This window comes from Alligator sinensis, unplaced genomic scaffold, assembly GCF_000455745.1.
Source record: "Alligator sinensis unplaced genomic scaffold, ASM45574v1 scaffold211_1, whole genome shotgun sequence".
NCBI lineage: Eukaryota > Metazoa > Chordata > Crocodylia > Alligatoridae > Alligator > Alligator sinensis.
This window is the reverse complement of record NW_005842024.1, coordinates 417072-433711: the sequence shown is the minus strand read 5'-3', so window position 1 is coordinate 433711 and position 16640 is coordinate 417072. Positions and strand designations below refer to the sequence as shown.

Here is a 16640-nt window from a genome sequence, read left to right as displayed (position 1 = left end):
GGGAGCAAGCCAGGATGCCGGGTGTCTCTGACTTGACTTAAACCAGCAAAGGGTCTGGGACAGACATTGCATAAACTGGTTTGAGCCAGATCAGGTAAGTCTGATACTACTTTCAGCCAGGTTTATCTCAACCCCATTTCAGCCATTTTCAAACTGGTTTATGTGCACTGAATGTCTGTTCCGTTACAGGTTTAAACCAGTTTCTGATTACTTAAACCAATTTATGTGCAATGTACGTTCATATCCATAGGGATCCCTGCAGTCCAGATGACGCAGCTCTGTGGGCTCGATCCAGCCAGTTGGGGCACCTCTGTTCTATAGCATTGCAAATTCTTATGTAATTTACTATCCTCAGCAAAAGATTCTTTTTAACAGTGTTTTCAGCAAGTCTCTTTTCTAATAAGCCTCTAATTCTTGAATTATTTTTCTGCAGATATACAAACTTGCATTTTCCTAATTTTTATTTGTATGAAAACAACTTTTCTCAGGCTTTCTGTTCACCTAGTTTTTGCTACATTCTGCTATCTTATCCATGAATATGTTAGTTTAGTGTTTAGCTATTTATGAAATGCAAAGCAGATGAATAAATCTGGATTTCCAATGATTCCCTAAAGCACCCTACTAGACACTTTCCTCAAATGAAGTGTAAGATACATCTCAATGCCATTAGTTCAATATGGTCCTTCAAGCTGTTTTCATGCCAGATGACAACTTTTATTCACAGAAGTGAGAGATGAAAGAGACTTATTTGGCCATCAAGATCACTTCCCTGCCAATGCAGGACTGGTCACAATGGTACATTTTTCAGATGTTTTGTCTCTAAATTGTGAAGTTAACACTGCCTTACTGTTACGCTGGATCCCTCCACCAGGAAGTTACCGATACATGGACAAAACTCCAGTTCTTTTAGTTAAGGGCTACCTTATAAAGGTTATTTATTTCTCCATGGTTGACAGGACCAAGGCTATCATGCTGGAAACCTGCACTATTTCTACATAGCACCACTTCAGTGATGCTCAGATTGGGAATGCACAAGTGACTATCTTTCCGGATCCAAACAACTGAGATGCCATTTGAAGTAAATTGAGCAGCTGTCCACACTATAATCACATGCTCTCTGCTAAACCGTGGTAAGTTTTGTTTCCTCTCAGTGGAGATTCAACAATGCCCATTTTGGGCTCTGTGTGACTGGTTCCCCTTTTATTGGGTTCAGATTTGTCCTTAGGCCATGCTTCGCATTTCTGACTCAAAGGGTCAGAGTAGGAATTAGACTAGTAGCCCAATCCAACATAACTTCTCCTAGAATCATCATGATAGATTATGACTGTCTTCATAACAGAGTAAGCACTGAAAATTAAAAAAATCAACCCATAGCAAACATAAGTTGAAATGAATGGTGTAGTCTATACTTCTCAGGGCTATTGTTTCTGGATCCCTGCAAATTCAGGAAGACATTTCTGTTATATACAGTTCACATTTTCACAACTGCAATGTCTACATAATTTTTCTTTCTTGTTTTATGAAGGCTAAAATTCTCGAGGGGAAAAAAGTGCTGATTTGAAAATTATATTTCTTACCCATATTTGAATCTTGTTCAGTTCACAGTGTTAGGAACCAGAGTATGGGTGGCTGGGGACAATGACCTGACACACAGGTGAGTCCAGAGAGCTGGGGGTCCCGAGGTGCCAGGAGTCAGAAGTAGAGTCAGGAACCAAAGCCAGACCTGTTGCATGCGGCCTCTGGGAACTAGCCCTGATTGCCCCATTAGGATCAGCTGGGCCCAGAGCAGCTTCAGGGAATGAATTGCCCTGATTCCTTAATTGGCACTGGCTGGGCCCAGAGCCCTGATCTGGCCTCATTAAACATACTACTAGGAGAACACATACAGCAGAGGCAAATTTAGCCCATAAAATTATGTAAACTGGCTCTCAGTTCTTTTATGTTCTTCTTTTATATGTATACTTGTATATTGTTTCACTATCTAGAATATTCTACAGCTTTGGAGAAAAAATGTAGATGAACACCATAAGTGAAATTACTAATTTAGTTGGAAATTTGTTGGACTCCTGTTTTTCTGCTTTCATTCCATTCCCATTTGTATTTCAGGACATCTGATCTACATAGGTTATGAATTTCTACATCAACTTAATGAAATACTAGGAAATATGACTTTCTCTTTGTTTCCTGGAACATGGCACCATAATACTGGCTGATTAGATTCCTTTGTAGGATGTGAGAAGGATATGACTCCAACAGTTTGACTTATTTGAACATTATTTCCCCTTATTTTAATGACAATTTTGCTATTCATACTACTTACCAAATTTATCTATATGCAAACTTTAAAGTAAAATATCCTTTCAAGCTTCCCCTTTCCCCTGCTTTCTGTCATAACCTTCAATTTTCACTCATCTGTCATCTGCCTATTCCATTTTTGGTCTTAGTGCGTTTCTTTTGATAGTACCATCTTTTGTTATCTATGTGATTCACCTTACTAGTTTTATTTGAGTAACATCTGTTGTTTGAGTCCTCCTATTTTCTTCTGTAGAAAATAAATGAACTTAGCTTTTTCTCACCATATAAAAGCCACATGCTGCTACAGAAAACTCCTACTTATTACTAACAAGAAAATAGAGCGGCAGCCACTAGGAAAATAAGAAATCTGTCACAGAGGGAGTCATTGGCAAGGTCCAGTTTACGGTAAGGGCATGCCAGAGAGAACAAAGGAATTGGTATGCTGTTTGTGCAGACTTTGGGAAAGTAAACTAGAAAATGAGAGCCAAGCAGTGAAATAAATTATGGATTAGAAACTAAGATGTCCTACACTAAAGGTGTGGCTATTGTGCAAACAGATGAATCTATAATATTGCTACATTTGGTGGGTCTAAGTAGCAATCTGAATGATAAAAGAGGCTGAATAATAATGTCTAACTGCTAGTATAAAAATAGGCCCTGCCAGATGTGAGCAAAGAATGATGTCAGAAAAATCTGTATTCATCTGATGAACAACATAGTTTCTATTCAGCCAGTTACAATTGAAAATTTTGAAAGTACTCTCTCTGATACCCAGGAAAAATGGAGTTATCAGTTTGATCAGTTCATGACCATTCATAACAGGAAGGCAAAAGCCATGAAGAAAGTGTAATAACTCCCAACAGTCAAACAAGCACATTTTCAGAAAATGTTTTGATCAACAAATTATTTATTAGCCAACTTACACACTAAAGAAGAAGTGTAAGTCTACATGAAGTGTAAAAGCCATAGTCACAGACCAATTTGAAAATAAAATAAAACATCTGTCCAGTTTATTGATAACCAAAAAACAAAATTTCAAGGAGCAGAGACCACAAAAGAGGCAGAATAGTCATAGGCAGTGCATGTGGCCTTGGTTTGGAAGACTGCTGTATTAATGGAAGAAACGGACACTGCAGCAATGCATGATTAAACGAAGGCTGCATGTGGCAAGATCTATAGGAAGGGAGTTAGGCAGACAATGGAATGATTCTGCAGCTGTGGTGAAAAAACCCAGGAAAATGAGATGAAAAAGAGCAGGCACTTTTACTTAAGATGAGATAGGCTGGATAAGGATAAATGTCATGCTTCCTGTTTGGAAATACAAACAACAAGAATCACAGAAAGGTATTTGAAAGAAATCTATATGGAAAGCATTAACACCACAGCAGTTACTAGAAAGGAAAAAGCTCACATAAAATTTTCCTTTTTATCAACACTGTATTAAAAATGGATTTAAAAAGAAAAAAACATATAGGCTAGATATAAATATATTTTAAAGAGTTTAATAATCAAGTGTAATGCTGGAATAAAGCGAGAGTTTGCTTTCGCTATTTCAAGGACAGACACAGAGAAATCAGAATCAGACCTACCATTCCTAGCAGGGGGATTCCAACATTGTACCAATATTCAAGCTAAACTGATTCCCAAAGAAATGTAACTGTATTGGCAAATTTCATTCTGCAAGCTTAGTCAACTGTAGTGATACTGAGACCCAATAAATAAGTTATCCAGCTATATTTTCACATATGGCTCTTCACATCTTTTCCTATTATGTTCAATATCTCCACTCACTTCTTGTTTGCTTAAATGGGTGCTGGTTTTGACCTACATGGTTTATGCCTAGGATACCTGAGCAATATCCCCTTTCTTGCATGCCATGCCAACAATGTTGATTTTTTTAAACTTGTAGTATTTAAAATGTATGCAGGCTAGAGGTACAATATAATTTTAGCGAAGAGCCTGATCCCCTGGAATGCTCCTATACCTAGGCCTGGATAAGGCAGTTGTAAGGTATCTGTTTTCACATCTCACAAAGAGGCAAGGATGTGGTCTCTCTTCTCTGGAGCAAGGAGCAGTGGCATGAAGTATTCTGTCCAGAAATTGTGGCAGAGAACCCTGTCTGCTTAGGAGCATTTGGGCAGCAACAATGCACAGAGTCTTGAGTGTTGGGTTGGTATCGGGAAGATCCTAGTACTTAGCCTAGAAACTTTGGCATATCTGCTTTGGAAAAGTGAAACTTCCTTAGCCTGACAAAGGGTTTTTGAACCCGAAAGCTTGCTTAATAACTATTCTCCAACCATTTGGGTTGGTCTAATAAAATATATCAAATTCACCCAAGGAACCTTGTCTGCCTATGTCCTTAGACCAACACGGCTACAACCCAAACCCCTGCAAGTTGAACCACTGAATTTATTTTCTTCCTGTTTCATGTACTGGTGTAAGTGTCACCATCCAGAGTAGGGGGCTTGCTATCAGCATACTGAATGGCACCAGTCACACCTGAAGACTCAGGAAGGCACTTCTGCACTGATCCGTATGTCCGTCCATGGTTTTGTGCTGTTGCTTTTGGTTGCTTGTTTGTGTTGTGGTTGTGCAAGGACTAGAAACTTTTGGAAAAGTTTAGATTCTGTGATAATCATGTGACTCACAAATACCTGGGGTCATATCTTTAAAGATATTTAGGCACCCAATGGTACAGATAGGTACTGAACATGATTTTCAAAGGCATCTAGGCACTTAATTCCCATTGATTGCAATGAAAGGTGTCAAAGTGATTTTGAAAATCCCATAATTAATGTAATCTAACCCCATAATTGATTTAATCAAAATTTTAGGCACCTAAATACCTTGAGATTGCGAAGTCTGACCCTTGGGGCATCTATACACACGCTCCAGGTTGGGGGCTGGGGGTAATTTAAATAAAGCAGCTCTCAGAGCATGTCACATGTATTCAGTTCCCTGCGCTTCAAAATGGCAGTGGGGGAGCTTTAACTAAAGCTCATTTGATAAGCTTTAGTTTAAAGCGCCCCACTGCCATTTTGAAACACAGGGATGCTGAATACATGTGACATGGAGGCTGATGGAGTGTACTAACTAGCAGCCTCCACATCACGTGTATTCAGCATCCCTGTATTTCAAAATGGCAGTGGGGGTGCTTTATCATGCATCAGAGAAGAGCTCCAACATGTGTATAGGTGCCCTGGATGCCTTGGGTTATGTACATATAAACAAGTTGTCACAGGGTAATGGGAAAATGGAGATTTACAACAAGTCGGCTGCTCCATGGCAATGACCTATTCTTATACTTCTCAATGGATAAGTTAACCTGAAGTAATTTACTCTTTCACTTTGGGCTAAGCTGCCATAGGTTAGCTTCCACTTAATGTGAGGTAACAGCATGTACATGGGCAGCTATGACAGAGCAATTGGTAGTTTCATTTACTTCTACTCCATGATAAATTGTTTGCATGCTCCTGTTCTTAAATTTCTTTAGGTAGGCATTTCCTATTGGGTGATATATGGAGATGCCTTGTGTGTAGAGAGGATACTGAATGTTATACTTGACATTTTATCCATCTTATTTTATAGTATTTTTATTTTAAAACGATAAATACATATACAAAGCATGCATATAATTATCTTTTCAGTTATAACTGTGTGCATATGCACCTGTCATTCAATTCTCTAAATATTTAAAATTGAAGCAGAAATTGTGAGAAGTTCTAGGACAAAATGACATTGTGAATTTTAAGCCCTCTGAAGACTTAGTGAATATTACCCAAGAACAAAACTTAGTAAAGTTATATTTTCATAGTATGAGGAGCATCACTAAACTAGACGTCAGTGGGCATGTCCACATATGCATTTATACTGGCTTAAATTTACTGTGTAGTAAGTTACTGCACAGTAAGCAGGAATAGGCCAGCATCTACATGTACAGATGTTAAAGTGCATTAATGCTGTGTGTGGACTGATTTAGGACTAAAGTTACTCCATAGTCAATCCACACACACAGTATTACTGTGCAGTAAGGTGTCTACATGTGTGTTACTACGCAGTAACTAATCAGCCATAAATTTTATACCTTCATAACACAGGTATCAAATTTACATTCAAGTCGGTGTAAGTCACCATATTTACTGCACAGTACAGACATGAATGTATAGTGCAGACACATACCAGTACTGAGCAGTAAATTTGGTTACTGAACAGTGAGCACTAACTGTGCACATGCAGACATGTCCCATGCCTATCAGGGGTTAAGGTATCCTCACTTATACCCTTTTGTATTTTACATACATTTAATACTAAATTGTATTTAACAGAAAAATGAAATTACCAGTGCATACATTTACAATGAAATCTCTCGTTGAAGAATAAAGGCTTTGGCTGAATATTTTTATAAATGTATTGTAACAAAATACAATATTAAATCTGCTTGGAAATTGTTATAAATATATGTGCCCAAGGTAAAAATATAAGCAAGCCAAGCAATAAACAAAGACTTTACTAAAACAAACCACATGAAGACAACCAAAGTTCTAAGCTACTGATATAATAACAAATTGTTCATAACTAGATGGGCAAATACAAAAAAACGAAGTAAATGTATATCTGTAAATTCTGACATTCAAAATATATTGTGCGCAGTAAAAAGTATGTGAAATAACAAAATTATAATCCAAAATCCTTTGAAAAAGTAGAAGCACGCAACACTTGAAAATAGAAAGAAGGAAAAAACATGTTATAGTATGTACAAAGTCAGAATGACAGCTCCAACTGAAGATTGGGTACCAGGGGAATTCTATATTTCCTTCAGCACAGACAGTAGAAGAGGGAACCTCATTAGCGTTTAGAAGAAAACTCTGTGACCTTGGCATACCAAGAATACATTTCTACTTATGGAAAGGACTTACATTCCATTTTCATAAAATTATGAACCAACTGGGATTTTTTGACCTAGAGTAATATTGATGGCTAGCTAAGATTGTACTTAGGACATGAAAGCAAATTATTACGGATTTAACATGAAAAAGAGCAACAAGTAGAGCAATTCAATAATGTGAGGCTGGAAGTTAACTTTTTCTCTATAGCAGAGACTGTGTGTCATGTATATTACACCATTCTGAATAGGTAATTGCATATATAGGTAATGTATAGGAGTTGTCTCAAAAATCTCTACACTTATCACAAGAACACATTAAAAAAAATAATATCCCAGACTTTCATACAAGCAAGTTTCCTCGCAGTCAATGTTCTGTGCTAATACACTTCAATACTAATTAATTAATTTTGCAACTGCGCTACTACAATAATTTCTACTATCAGATTCATGTAGCAAAAGTACCATCTGGGCTAGACCCATGGGGTAAAAGTTTATTATTTTAATAGGAATTACATATCTACTTTTCTATATGCTGTGCTGGGAGTTTACTACGTGGGGTGACTGTGGAAAGGAGTGCAAGAATTAAAAGAAAAATGATGACTGAAATGAATGGTCTCCTTTGAAAATATTTCCTTTCAAATAAAAAAAAATTCTTATCCCTAAAGATTTTTCTAATCATACAAGAGAAGTAAAATAAATATGTAAACAAGATTGCCTCTAATTTTAAGGGCTATAAAGCTGTATATTTTTGAGAGTATGGTTGCCTTGCTCTCAGATTTGTAAGGTAGTTTAACTAAAACTAGGCATAGAAAAAACAAAGATCTCCTCTGTGTCCAAGGCCCTTGCTGATCTTAAAGGCTGAATACAGACAGTTAAAAAGCCCGAGGCACAATGGATTCAGTCTGCACAGCTTTCTTTAAGCTGTGCAGTTTGGACTGTTAATGAACAGAATACACGTTCATTCATCAGTTGGCCAAAGCAGGCAGCTAGGTCCACTGACCAGGGCCAGAAGGCTGGGGATGCTTTGTGCACACCCTCCAGCTCCACTGGGCTGCAAATGCCCCAGCCCTGCCCCCTCATCAGCCCCAGCCCCCCCCCCCCCCAAGCTGTAGGTGGGGTGGGCAGGGGAAATGCCCCCCCCTGGCTCCTCCCAGCCAGGGTCTGCACAATGGTGGGTGGGGAGAGGGAAGCTACCAAGGTGGGGGCTTTCCCCCCATGCAGCTCTGCCAAACTGTAAATGCCCCAGCCCTGCCCCCTTGCCCCCCTCTCCCCCACCATGCAGACCCTGGGTGGGGAGAGCTGGGGTGGGGTGCATTTGCCCCTTCTTCTGCCCCTGCAATACACCCTGGGATGCCAGCAAACTGAAGCCTAACTTGTGTCTGATGGGGATATGGGGCAGAAGTTCAATGACTGGTTTAACCTAAATAGTTAACTTTGATACTACATCCATCCAGGTCTATCTTAAACCAGTTCCTGCCATTTTGAAACCCCTCTATATGTACCGAACTGTTGTTCTGTTACAGGTTTAAACTGGTTTCTGATCACTTATACCAGTTTGTATGTAATGTCTGCCCCTAGCTCAACACACTGGATTGAACAAAGCGGGTTCAAATATAGAAAGAAAGAAGGGGCAAGGAAATAAAGTCTAAACTCAGGGAGGTCAGCCAAAGAAATAAGCAGAACACTGAATGTCACCCCGGGAGTCCCAGCAACTTGCAGAGCTCTCTGTTGCAAGATCTGTGAAGATGTTAGGATGTCCTCTTTATCCAAGGGTCATTTTTGAAGCATTTGGCCATTGTTAAGGCAGTTCAGTGGTGAATTTCTGCACCCATACCACTGGAGCACTTCAGAGGCATCTGGAATACTTCAGATGGCATGTCTATCCATGGCCCAAGTGTGAGTTTAGCCAATCAACCCCAACAGACAAGACAGTACTTGTATTTACAAGTTTTTTACTCCTAAGTACCGCAGATGTAGAAACTGATGTGGCTGGCTTGGGCATGAGTGTGCTTCAGTTCAGGGGCTATCTGCCAGCTAGCCCTGCACAGAAGCACCCTCGTGCCCCAGCCAGCCTCTCTGCAGCACGTTGAGCTGGGTCAGAGCAGTCCCAGGCTGGCAGGCTGATGGTCCGGAACCCAACCTGGGCAGTCACCCTGCCTGCTCCATCCCAACTCAATGTGCTGCACTTCTAGGCACATGTGTAAACACAGCACCTGGGAAGCAGTAAACTCCTGCTTATCACACCAGAGTTTATTGCTTCAACTTAATTGCACATGTACATGTGCTCAGGCAGTGTTTGGCTTAGTCTTGAACTGAGTAACTGTTCACCAATATGAGTAAAGAATCCAAAATTTGGTTCTAAATTAATAAATTAAGGAACTAGGCAGGGCCTGACCTATTCAAGCAGCTCTCATTAAGTGTTACAGCATGTATTTACTAAATAGGTTGCAGTAGAGCCTGAAGTCTAGAACCGCTTGGATTTTTTTGGCAAAACAATTTAACTGAAAAACTGAAACTGCTTCTGAAAATATGACAGTTCAAAAATTTTCAGCGACAAGGTTCTCTCAGATCCACTAAAGAATTTCTGCTCAAAATGAAAGACAGGCAAGCACACGCAGAGAGGTCTACAGCAATTCTGGAGTACCCAATATCCTGATGTTCAGGGCATCCCCTTAGAAGCTTGTACTCTGTCTGGCACAAAGGCTATTTAATATTGTATATAAAAATGAACAGCTCCAACAGGAGAGAGAGAGGGGGAGACAGATGAATTCTATGCTCAGGTGATCATGACCCTTAGCTGAGATGTGGGAGAATATGAATATATAAATAATATTACATGATTCAGACAGTGTGGAATAGATCCAGCAGGAGAAATTGAAAAGCCACATCTCAGAATCATCAACAGTATGGTTGGGCCCACACTCCCTTGTGATAAGAAAGTCCTGGGTTCAAGGTTCAGCTCCAAATCAAGCAGAGCAGGATGATACGAATCCACATCTCCCCCATCTAAAGCGATTGGTCTTATCACCAGGCTGTTAGCCACTATGAAATGGGAGTAGGTCTCTAACATTTTTAATCACAAACCCATGAAAGACTTTAGTCTTGGCCCATCAACTGGCCTAATTACCTAGCCTAATTTCTTGAACAGCAACTTTTTCTAAAATTTAAAAAATATTTATGACAAGACTCCTTGCTCAGCTTTACTGATGGCATTGTACAAACACATGTAGACAACCCTCCAGAAACGTAACAAAGCTGGGACTATAAGCTCTCCTGTTCAACTCAGATCAACAATCTCTCTATTTAGCTACTAAAATTATTTTTTATTCAGATTGCACCATGACTAAGGCCTAACTAATAAAAATACCATTACTGTTATTCCATTTCTTTCCACTGTCCTTTATAGCTGCTAGAACATCAGAAAAATATAAAAAGAAACCTAGAAACACACATTTCCTCTCTAAATATATCTTAACCTATGTTAATGCAATTGAAATTAACATTGGTAATTAAGATTGTCATATTAACATACCCAGGCACTGACACATCTGCCACAGGTGGTGATTTTGAAATCCCCATAGAGATCCTTGATGGCACCAGTTGTAAAGAATCCCTCCACCATCAGCAAAATTCCATATACAAAGAATGCAGCTGCTATACCGTAGATCACATATTTGAAGATGTCAATCCTGTGCAGGAAGAAAGGCATTTATTTTAATAACTGTTTAATGCTGATTCAGAAATGTAAGTGTTTGATAATGAAACCCCCTTGCAACAGCTTACCTCAGATAGAAACTCTTTAGTTATGATGTTCTCTAACAATAACTGCATTTAAGGACACTGCTTATTTGTCATGTGCCTGACGCCTGAATGTTGACTATACAAAAAATATGGGTTCTTTTTACTTAAAGCTATTCATAAATTGATTGGAATCCATAACAAAGCACAATTTAATGCAAGTAATTTATAATGTCATACTCATTTGATTTTATTACTGTGTATATGTTAAAATGACACAAATACTGAAAACATTTTAATTAGTAAAAGCAATTCAAAACGGGATTCTATAATATTTTCTTATCTAAAAAAAACACACTTTTCAATCATGTATTAAAAAGAAAGAAGTTATGAAAAAAGAGGTTCCTTCGCAACCTTCAATAAATTATTCATTGCTGTACAGTTAGTTACATTTAGTTCTCACATGGCAATGCTAACCCCTGTTATTATTTCTCATTATCTCCAATGGGCAAAGTGCCTGGAGACACTGATTGAAAAAGTGACCCATAGCCATCATTTTGAACTTGGCCCTCAGTACTGTTACTCGTACTTGGCAAAACAGTTATAAATCCATATAACACTTTTTCATTTCAAAACTCTCCAAAAACTATTGGCATAATTCTATTGCCTCATGCTAGGATTACTAATTATCTGTGTTACAACAGAGTTGAAAACCCCCTGCTGATAAAAGACATTGATAGTGATGGATACTGTGGGAAACAGAGACCATTTTACCCTAAAGAGTCAGCAGTCTAATTTTTGACAAGGCATAGAAGGCACTTCAAAGATATTTCATATAGGAATAAAATAATAAGACTGTATATCTAAAACTAGACATATGGTTTTGTCTAAGAGAGTTTTTTTCTAAGAGGGGGTGTTAAGCCACCTTTTCACTTTCCCAACCCTTGGCAGATCCGAGTACTTGAAGGGTTGCCAGCACAGCATACATAGCCTTGGATAGTTTAAATCATCGGAGATCCTCCAGGCTGCATTCTAGCCCCCAGCTGAGGTGGATCCAGAGGTGGGGCAGTGGCACAGTCACACTCCCCTTACAGATGACACCATGGGAACAGAAGCCAGGCACTTCTTTAAGGCCCTGTACCAGGTTAAAAAATCCCCTTCCCTCTCCCTTCTCCCTTCCTTCTCCCTTCCCCACTATGTTCAGCAGCACGTCCCCTCCTATACTCCCCTCCCCACCCACTGCTGGTGCTGCTACCACAGGCTGACCCTGCGGTAAGGGAAGCTCCAGAGTCACTCCTGCCCCACGTTCAAGCCAGGCTGCATGGGAGCCAGTCTCAGGCTGGGACAACAGCAGCAGCAGGCAGGTTCTTCCTCTCTGCTGCTCCCCCAAATTGTTCCTGCCAGCCCAGAAAGCAGGCTCAGGGAGGGAGAACCTGTCTGATGCCACTACGGATGCTGTCCCCAACCAACCCCAGCTCCCCACACAGCCCCTGCATAGCCCTGACTAGAATGGGGCAGGAACAGCTGGGACAGAAGTAGGATGGTCCACACGTTTCAGTAGAGGGGAATCTGAAGCTCCCCCAACCCCTGAGCCAGCCAGGGACAGTGGCAGCAGTGGGCAGAGAGTGGGGTATAGGAAGGAGGGGATGTCCCACTGAGGACAGAGGTAAGGGGATGGATTCTTACCTGCTTTGAGCGCTTGAAAAAAACACCTTGGCTGCTACTCTCATGGCACAGTCTGCCTGCTCCAGTCGGGGTGGGAGGAAATGGAGGCTGGGAGCAGGGGACTGCAACCACCCCTGCTGGTCACTGCTTCCATACCCCTTTTTTTAAATTCTGGATCTCCTATAGCCTCCAGCACTGCCTGGAAAATCCTCAGTGGAACTTGTCGCAACCCTTTCTCCCACAAGTCCAAATCACAACCAAATGATCCCTCTATCACTGGGACTTGTGAAAGGGTTTTTGCATCACTGTGGTGCTGAAGCCAGGGAAATCCCAGGGGAAAATTCCCCCAGGAAATGTTGTCTTTCAATACTGCTACATTCCATTTACCAGATGAAAAGGACCCAGACTGGGGGGTAGGGAGGGCGTGAAAATCTGACCAGAATTACGCTGATTATAGAAGACCTCATAATTTAGGTCGATTCCACCTCTGGCTTTTTGAATGTCTGTACCTAGGCTTACTGACCCATTTATAGGATCATTTTCAAACTTCTCCATTAAGACCCACCCTCTGTTATCTCTCTCCCCCATCTAATTGCATTCATCCTATTTAGTCTTGTGAAAAGAGCAGGATGATTCTATCTCCCTGCAACATGTTTGAAATCCTTGGTGGTGGCAATGTTCATGTTTGTACCCACCATACAATTCCAGCCAGTTCCTGAGCAGATGGAAAGGCCAAAAACAACACAGCCAGGTAGAGAAAGAAAATAAGATGGGTATTTAAACTTGTAGGGTGAATTTTATAAATGCAAGAAAAAGTGAACATGATCAGGATATCTGGGCCAATACCTCTCCCCTTCACCTCCCCCCCCCATGTCATAATCTCTTCAGGAACTTGGTTTTAAACCAGACCTACAAGAAGCAGCTCTCATGTAAGTTTTAAGGTAACAAGCTTTAAAGTCTGAGTACTGTATCTTTGATCTCAAAGAGCTGGTGAAATTGCAGGTGATACAAACTGAGACTCAAAGTCATACTTCGCATTTCAGATGTCTCAAAGTAAAGGCCCAAAGCAGGTGTCTTAAGTGATTTTGAGACTACTTAAAATCTTGAAATAAGTTTATTAAATGTTAATAAATGAATTGGCACCTGGATGAGAGCAAGATAAGTGTTATTACCAAACGGAGTTAGCACCTAAAAATACCTTGAATAACATTTTTAAAGGGCAATTAACTGAAGAGATCTGGTAAAGAGACATACTACGCTTTTATCTTTAACAGTACAAATGTGCAAATATTGAAGTTACTCTCACATTTTTTTTTCAGCTACCTTTCCTTAGTCCACAATCAGATGAATATAAAAAGTCAGAGTTGATATTTTTAGATAGGATACCTCAACTAAAGATGTAGACATTCAAGTGGTAGGTATATAGTCAGTTATCTACATTCTAGAAGTTTAAAAATTGTTTAGAGAATTTCACATACATTAAAGTTCATTGTTTGTTAACATGTTTGTTGTTATTATAAAAATATCTCCTTTTAATTATTTTATAACAATGCAGTGAATTAAACATCTGGTTTATACAGAGACACTGAACAAATGATTTGGAAGCTAATCATGTGATCATCTATACTGATAGATATGGTGGGTGAAACTGTGAATCTGAGCTCTCAGCTGCTACCATTGGGTGCATCCAGATGAGCCCACACATACCTCTTCCAGCATCTCAAACCCTTTTGAGACTGCAAGAGGCACGTGTGGGAACAAAAAAGTGTTCCCCATGCTGCAAATTTGCAGCAGGAGAGCAAAATTAGACCCCTGGAAGGTCATACTGTACCCCGGGGGGAAAAAATGGGTCAGGCAACCGGAGGCAACTGGGGGCTCGGTCCTTCACAGAGACGCTCTGGTAGCCTGCCAGAGCATCTCTGTGGTTGGCCCTTTCCCCAGTCCTGAAACATGCTACCTGCCCATGTGAGGCAGGCGGCAGTGCAAGCTGCAGGGACCTGGGCCCGGCTTCTGCTAGGTAAGTAGTGGAGGGTTGTGGGGCTGGTGGAGGGGACCTTTGAAATGCCTTTGAAGCTCTACAAAGAGCAGATGTTCACGCCCCAGGAATGACTTACAAAATGGCCAAATTGCTTCATAAATGACCCTTGGAAAAAATGGGAACATTATGGAGCACTTCATGAAGTGCTTCCTAAAACATCTGCACCCTTCAGCAGAATGGACAGGGAGTTACAGGCAGCTTCCCACAGTACTCTACTCCCCACTTCTCCCTCCCCCATGGGGGAGGGGTAATGCAGGGCAGACAGGAAATGAGCACTGCCCCATGCACTTAATTGTCCTTGAGAATCTCCAGAGACTGGAAGCTAAGAAATATGCTGGGATTCCTGCTCACTAGCCCCAGGCCTGGAAAGCACCTCTACTACGTTTTCACAGCCATTTGGGAGGATAGTGGGGAGGGCTCCATATCTGTCTGGTGGTGATTCCAAATTGGAGTGGAATTGGGCGCTCTTCAAATGAATATCATATCCAGATATTTAGTAAAGAAACACCATCCTATTAAAAAAAGATGGTCATAAAAAAACAAAGAATGAGCCCCATACTGTTTCCACTGATTTTAAAGAGAGCTATGGACCCATGCTTTACTTCTGTTAGAGAGAATGGGAGATTTCTACTGCCTTCTGTTGAAGCAGATCAAGGTCCTTGACCTTGTCTAAATTAGGATTTTTCAGATCCAATATTCCTATTATTCTGCAGTGTGTTATTTGAAGCTATACCAATTTGGATTTGGAAGTCAAAAATGCGTAAGAGTAGCATTTTCAAAAGAGATTTGTTGGTCAGCTTCTGAAATCCATTGGTTAAACTCCTAGGTTCCTTTGAAATCACAACCTTAGTCTTAATATAGACTCTCTCCAAAATGGTACAACTCAAACCATGCTGGCACTAGTGAAACACCTCTGCCTACTTTCCGATTTGTCAGGTAACTCTGATAGGGAAATGGCTTGAGTCCATTTAACCCTTGTATATATATAGTACCACTATATCTGCTAGTAGAACTGCACATTTTGGTAACCAGGGACCACCCTTCCTATGTTGAGAACGTCAGAGTATGCATGTGGGCACGTGTGTGTGTGCAACAGAGAGAGAGAGAGAGAGAGAGAGAAACAACTTAAACCCTAAAGGTTCATTGCTGCTTACAAAGGATGCTGGCCTATTTCAATAGCTGACAGCTAAAAGAAAACTTTTTCTTCAAACGGTACTTCAATGTCTGGTGTATCTCTAGAACTAAAAGGCTAGGCTTTCAGTATTGCTCTGTATCTCTTGCTTAGTTGTAAACAGGACAAGCCTCTGCACAGTTAAATTTGGGACTATAGTCCAAGCAGTTGGCTGACTCTGGCCCTTATACATTGTTGCTCTAAGGTAAATAAAGAAAAAAATAAATGCCATCCTTTCACATGCTCTGGATAAGTCTTACTTATCAAGCTAGAATACATTCAGAAAATGTGGATGGAGTGCTTCTGCACAGAGAGACTTAAAAAAACTAAATACACCTTCTAACCCTCTCTCCCCACCAATTCTAAAACCTTTTGAAGGGATTAAAGTGTGTGTGCATCTGGATCTGCTTTGTGAAATCAAAATACCACAAAGGCAGGACTAGTGAACTATTTAGTCAAGACTTGAGCCTTTATGAATTAAGTTGATGGGGATAAAATGGCAATAGAAAATATTTTAAATTGTTATTGATTAATTGAAAACATAGTATCATAGTACTTAGGGTCGGAAGGGACCTAAACAGATCATTAAGTCCGACCCCCTGCCCCAGGCAGGAACGGGTGCTGGGATAATATCATCTCAGTCAAATATTTGTCCAGCCTCCTCTTGAAGACCCCCAAGGTAGGAGAGAGTACCACCTCCCTTGGGAGTCCATTCCAGAGCCTGGCAGTCCTAACTGTAAAGTAATGTCTCCTTATGTCCAGCCTGAACCTTCTCTCTAACAATTTGTGGCCGTTATTCCTAGTAACCCTGGGTGGTGCCGAGGGGAACAGAGCCTCCCCCAATTCCT

At 40.5% G+C, this 16640-nt stretch overlaps 1 protein-coding gene across 4 annotated transcripts in view; it reads right to left on the bottom strand.

Moving 5' to 3' along the window:
* The window catches only part of GPM6A (glycoprotein M6A), a 405720-nt gene that overhangs the window by 36098 nt on the left and 352982 nt on the right, over positions 1 to 16640 (bottom strand). For all 4 annotated transcript variants that reach the window (XM_014519277.2, XM_025202425.1, XM_006022219.3 and 1 more), the window contains one exon: positions 10713 to 10869. In XM_014519277.2, coding sequence (XP_014374763.1) covers positions 10713 to 10869 — 157 coding nt within the window. The remainder of the gene's footprint in view (positions 1 to 10712; positions 10870 to 16640) is intronic.